The sequence below is a fragment of the Poecilia latipinna genome, unplaced genomic scaffold (genome assembly GCF_001443285.1).
Source record: "Poecilia latipinna isolate Pla-1442-1.1 unplaced genomic scaffold, P_latipinna-1.0 Scaffold237, whole genome shotgun sequence".
Taxonomy (NCBI): Eukaryota; Metazoa; Chordata; class Actinopteri; order Cyprinodontiformes; family Poeciliidae; genus Poecilia; species Poecilia latipinna.
This window is the reverse complement of record NW_015112853.1, coordinates 1,240,566-1,246,565: the sequence shown is the minus strand read 5'-3', so window position 1 is coordinate 1,246,565 and position 6,000 is coordinate 1,240,566. Positions and strand designations below refer to the sequence as shown.

The 6,000-nt window shown below is 41.3% G+C and overlaps 1 protein-coding gene across 5 annotated transcripts in view; it reads left to right on the top strand.

The window, feature by feature from the left end:
* The first annotated feature begins 1,055 nt into the window (after nucleotides 1-1,055).
* tbc1d1 (TBC1 (tre-2/USP6, BUB2, cdc16) domain family, member 1) overlaps nucleotides 1,056-6,000 on the top strand; it is a 57,250-nt gene continuing 52,305 nt past the window's right edge. The window contains exons 1-3 of one of the 5 annotated variants that reach the window (XM_015032375.1): nucleotides 1,062-1,235; nucleotides 1,393-1,512; nucleotides 2,345-2,966. In XM_015032375.1, the coding sequence (XP_014887861.1) occupies nucleotides 2,376-2,966 (591 nt within the window). In that variant the 5' untranslated portion in view covers nucleotides 1,062-1,235; nucleotides 1,393-1,512; nucleotides 2,345-2,375. Of the gene's footprint in view, nucleotides 1,513-2,344; nucleotides 2,967-6,000 lie in introns of all 5 variants that reach the window. The other 4 variants (XM_015032378.1, XM_015032374.1, XM_015032376.1 and 1 more) reach the window with 4 other exon arrangements.

Sequence of the window (6,000 nt, the reverse complement as noted above, 5' to 3'; positions counted from 1 at the left end):
GTGGAACTCGGTGGATAGCCCACTGGTAAAAGTTCAGTCCATGTTGTTAAATCTGTGGCGAAAAAGAGTTTCAAAGTATGGACACATTTTCTCATAACAGCTATCAAAATATGTGACTGCCTGTATTTTAGCCTCTCTTCCCTTGTCAGTAATTTTTTTTTTTTTTTTTTTTTTTTTTTTTTTGATGGACTGTCAGAATTATGAAATCTTTTCTATAAATAATTAACTATAAATTGTAATATGGTTGATGAAAGCTGTCAGACTATGTGTCCTTCTGTATTTCAGTCCAGGTTCATAAAAGCACTCTGGAATCTTTAATGGTTGCATAATTTGGTGTTTGCCTACGGAAAACAATTTTCTTCTTAAAACTTGAGCATTCTAGCACCACCCTGAATTTATTTAGCTCCATTACAGTGTCTAATAAACGCATTAGTGCCTTCATTAGACACTACCAGATGTATGTAAACTAAAATCTTGGAGCAGATAAATTAGTAACTCCCTCCTGTGATGATTTTCTCCGATTCAAGTATGCCGGAGAATGTGCCGCCAGCTGGGGGCGCTCTATCTTTCAAAACGAAATGGTACTTATTGAATGTCTGCTAGCGTTTCACTGATAGGTGGCGCTACACAACTGTAACGTTAAACTTTAGGTGGAGCTGGAAGATTTATATCCTACACGGCTTTCCATATTCTGTAGGCTTGCCTTAATCAACTTTATCTGAGTGCCTAGACGGCCACTAGGGGGAGACATTGTGCATTCATTCTTCTACACTCTGCTCATTCCGTTAAATGAATCTATGCTGCTACTGACAGGGACTTTTCACACCTTCCTGTTACTTTGCAGTGAGTTAAACCTCTGTTGAAATGTGCTTTATTTTTTTATGAGATGTCCATCGTTTCCTAAACGCTGTTCACACTGGCCTTACTTTAACCACCAATAAAAACAGTTTCTAACAACACAGAAATCTTGTGTGATGAAATGTTGGGACGGGCATACAGTGAATGTTTATTAATTTACACCATCATCAGGCGCCGTGCACTTGTGCGGAGGAGGGAGGTCGGATCGGCCCTGTCTTCTATATTTAACTCGAGCTCCAAACGGCGAGAGCCGTACGTGGAAAGGTCTCTCTCTCCTTCTGTGGCGTGGGTATGAGCGGGCTGCTCGCTGTCCGACAGCCCTCCTTTTAATGCGTTTCTGCCAGTGAAGACACGCCGGACAGGAGGGAGTATAACGGGTAAGGTTGGTCCAGCAAGAGGACATTAGACCGGCTTCAGATGATGAGATCGGGCTCTTTGTGGACGAGATTTATTTAAATCGTTTAGATGCCTGTGTTGAGGACTGCTTCTTCCTTAGGACGCAGATTTCTTTTCTTTTTTTTTCTTTTATGGCAGATGACATGTGAAATGTGTAGGTCTTTACTTCCGCTTGGTGTCTCAGTGTAGTGGATAGATCTTCAGTTTGAGCTGACTCAAGTTAAGGATTTAAAATAAAACAAGGTCAACCATGATGAGGTGGGTGTACGGAGCCGCTTTGCGTGTGTGCTTCCACACTTATTCACATGTTCATTTTGTTTACATGGATGGTGTAATGTAATGATGATCTCCGAGCGGTCTTTGCTTATAAAATTAGACAATTCATCATCATACCCTTTCTCTCTGAAACAAACCTTGGGATAGCTGCTTCGGACGCACAAAAGGTCATATATAAGTTTCTCTGAATACATGTGTTATTTGTCCTTGTGGCTGTAAAAGTCACTCAACTTGCTCTCTGCTGGGTTGCCTAGTTAAAACTTTTGTCAGTCGGGCTTAAAGGATGAGCTGACTGTGCATTGTGTTATAATTAGAACTGGACCTGAATTTAGAAGACTGGATTATGCTGAAATGAATTTGCCTGACAGAAATTGCATCCGCACCATTGTGAATTTTACATAACTGGAGGCGAATTGAATCTGTTTGCACTGGGAGATACATGTTTAGATGACATTTGCTGTAAATCTTTGCTGTATACAGTGCCCTGTAAAGATATTCTCTTTAAATATTCAAATTTGGCCCCCTTTATGGAAGTATTTTTTAGGGGGGTGGCGGGAGGGGTAGATTTAGGTTTCATTTTTTCCTTTCACTTCACAATTAGGAGCTGCTTTGTGTTGGTTTCTCACATAGGATCTTGATAAAATACAGTGAAGTTTGTAGCTGTACCATGACAAAATGTGCAAAAGCTCAAAGTCTAGGAAAGGTTTTGCAAAGCAATGTAAATAAATTGAACTTAAATGAATAAGGATCTGGAAATATAACTAAAATTAACTCTAAATTTGATGTTCCATATCTTTTCACTGCTGTTTTACAGGTAGAGTGGAGGCCACTGGTCCTTGAAAACCATGGATGGACTTTACTTTGATGTGAAACCAAAAGGAAGTGAAGCCCAGAGGCCACGAAGCTCTGAGAAAACGCGACATAATCTAACCCCGAACCATCGCTCGTGTCCCTCCCTTTCACGCCTCACCTCTGCGGCTCAGACTCCCCAGAAATGTGCCGGTGCTTGGGAGAGGGGAGCGCCATGGAGGGGGCAGATGGACGAAGAAGAGATAAGATACCAACTGACAATGATTGGTTTCAGGGCAGTTCACCACCTGACCACCATGGCCATGCTGCCCTGGGTGGTGGCAGAGATCTGCAGGTCCTCCAAGAAGGATCCGGGTGCTGGGCCGCATCATGCTGCAAGAGGTTCTCCGTCATGCAGTAATAAGACTGTGCTTCTGTGTGTGTCTGCATCCTGGGTGCGGTGTGTGTCCGTCCCGGCTGAGCGCCGTCTCTGGGACCCTCTGACACACACGGTGCTGTTTGAATGTCGTCCTCATCAAGTGACCAAGTTAATTCACAACAGCCAGGAGCCCAGTGTCTTTGCCTGCCTGGTGAAAGACTCGCTGAAGTGTGCCTGCTACGTCTTCCAGGACCTGGACAGCACCAAGGTAGGCACCTGTGGGAATAAAGAGTGTCACAACATGTGCAAATGTGTGCAGGGAAACATGAGTACATACTTATTGTAAATGCATGTAGAATAGTTCTTTAACTTTTTCATATTTATTCACCTAACCTACAAACTTTAGTTTGCTTTATTTGAGCTTTATTTGACCAACACAGAGTAGCGCACATTCAGAACTGTCACAAATAAAAAATCTTAAATGTGTGGCATTTGGACTGAGTCCCCTTTTACTTCGACACTCCTAAATAAAATCTGGTGCACCCAGTTGCTTCAGAAGTTAGAGTTCACCTGCATATTTAATTTAATCTTAGTGTATCTACATCTGTTCTACTAAGGCATCAGAGTTTTTTTGGAGAACATTGATGTACAAGTGCATCAAGACCAAAGCCACACCAAGGTAGGCACCTGTGGGAATTAAATCAACGTTAGGTTATAAAATATAGCAAGGTTTAACTTCTCATTCAGCTTTTTTTTTCAATTCATCATCTGAAAACCAAAAAATATTATACAACTGCAAGCTGATTATGGTACAGCCGCTCACCTAAGCTGTGAAAATAGAGGATATAATTCCAACAAGCTGCCAACTATAGTGCTGTCCTCCACAGATCTGGCCTTTAACGCAACTTTGGCAAAAAGCAGGTAATGTTGGGATTCAACAAACATGTAGAAAAAGGGGCTGTGGTCTTATGGCTTCTTGATCTGCATAAGAAATGCAGTTTTTAGTGGAAAACCATCACTGCACATCACTCTGAACGCAGCATCTTCATTGTGAAACATGTTAACGGCAGAATCCTTCTTTTCTTTATAGACGGAGAGCTGTAGCTAAATGTAGGGCAATCCTGGAAATCTGTCAGACTGAGGTGAAAGTTCACCTTCCAGCAGGATCATGACCCTAAACATAGCACCAGAGCTACAATGGGATCAAAGTATGGTTCAATATTACATTGGTCCTGTTAAAGTCTAGCTCTATATCCAGATAAAAATCTGTGGCAAAACTTAAAAATAGACATTAACAGGTGCTCTTATTCCAATCTTCAGCTATTTTGCAAAAGAAGAAAGGCCAAAGATTACAGTGTCCAAGTGTGCAACACTGGTGCAGACATACCCATAAAGACTTGAAGCTCTAACTGCACACAACTATAAAACTACTGGTTTCTTTTCATTTTATAAAAACACAGCACTTTGTGTTGGTCTGTCACCATTCCAATAAAATATTCTAAAGCCTTGGTTGGTTACATGACAAAATGTGGAAAAGTTAAAGAGGTTTGAATATTTCTGCCAGGTTCTTTAGATATCTGCATTATAACTAGCTGGTCCTGATGACTAGATGATCATTTTCTTTTATTCCTTTGAATAAATGTCCTCAAAGTATTAATTTCGCTCAAGTTTACTTAAATCAACATGATAAAGACAGAAATTAGGTTTAGGTCTGCTGCAAGTCTTGGTGAGACTGAACTGAAGTTAAGCAGGTGATAGAAAAGTTGAGGATCCAGACTCAGGAAGCAGCAGGTGAAAAACAAACACAGCTTTGTTGACTTATCGAAACTAAAAGCACAAAGTGTCGATGGAGAAAGTAAACAAGACTAAACCGTAAATGACAGAGATCTGAAATAGCAGAGTGGATTAAGGAACTTCACCCAAGGTGGACACAGTGGCAATCATCAAACAGGCAGAATGTATACAGATGGGAGATAATGGCTAAATAACAGCAGCTGAATGACTGCAATCAGTGACTGAGGCCGGATGGTAGATACACATGGTGAAAGAAATACTGAGAAAAATTATAAACATGAAAATAACAGCGCAGACCAATCAAACCAAGGTAAATCTAGATGACTGTAATACCAAAGAGATTATGACAGCTTAACTCTAGATTGCACACATGGTGTTGGAGGGGCTAGAAGTTCAGATCAGCCCAGTTTCAGCTCATCCACTAGACTTCAATCCTATAACTGCTTGGAGACAGATGAAGATTTTGAGTAAATATGTAACTATCCTTTCTCAGATTTGTATTTTGCTATTTATTGGCGTGATCTGATGAACAAACTCTCTTCATGTCAGCAAAGAGCAGTTTCCACTTAAAGTGAACATCCCAGGGACCATTTCTGAAGTAAATCTAGCTCTAAACTCTTTCAGTAAGCTTGTTAACAACAAAATAAGAAAGAAAAAAAAACAACCTGGTGCACATTTACATAAGTGATGTAACTCTACCCCGGATGTCATTTTTCATCCGATCTCTTTTCTTTCTCAACATGAAGTCTGATAAGTGAAGCAAGTGAGGCCTGTAGTGCTCTAGAGTTTGTTCCTGGATTTTCTGTGACCTCCCAGTTGAGTCATTTTGGTTAGGCCAGCCACTCCTAGAAACCTTCACCACTGCCCCACACTCTTCTCCTTTTATGGATAATGGTTTTTACTGTGGTTGACTGGAGTCCCAGTTATGTTTCCACATAGCACCATGCTGACGTCTACTTCCAGAACTCATTCGACATTATACGGCATAACTCTAAAGGTGACATGAATTATGACCTTTAAACCAAATCTAAGAGGATGTCCCAGCTACTCTCCAGACTATATGCATTTTCATAAACCAAAAGGAGCTCTCCCAGAATAGGTAATAAACACATCAACACAAGCTCCAGCTGTAAATATCAATTCGGTTTATAAGATATATGGCATGTCGGATGGAGATGGGAATTAAGAGCAAGGGTCAGTGTGGCAGGGACTATATTTGTTCTTTGTGTTTATTTATATGACAAAAAGCTGGCTGGAGGCTCAGTGTGACTGCATTGGTATTTAATCGGACATCCTTCTGCAGCCCACCTACGCTGGGCTTTTATCCCATTCGTCACCACACATAGCACTGTGTGTACACTGACACACTCTGCTGACCTCCAATCCTTTCAACTTTCCTCCACATGGCGTGAGTTTCCAAAAGCCTCTGTAGGATCAGCAGAGCTGCAGCTGCTGCGGGCGTCGGGTCAGAGACATCAGATAGCATCCCACGGCTCAACATACCAGAG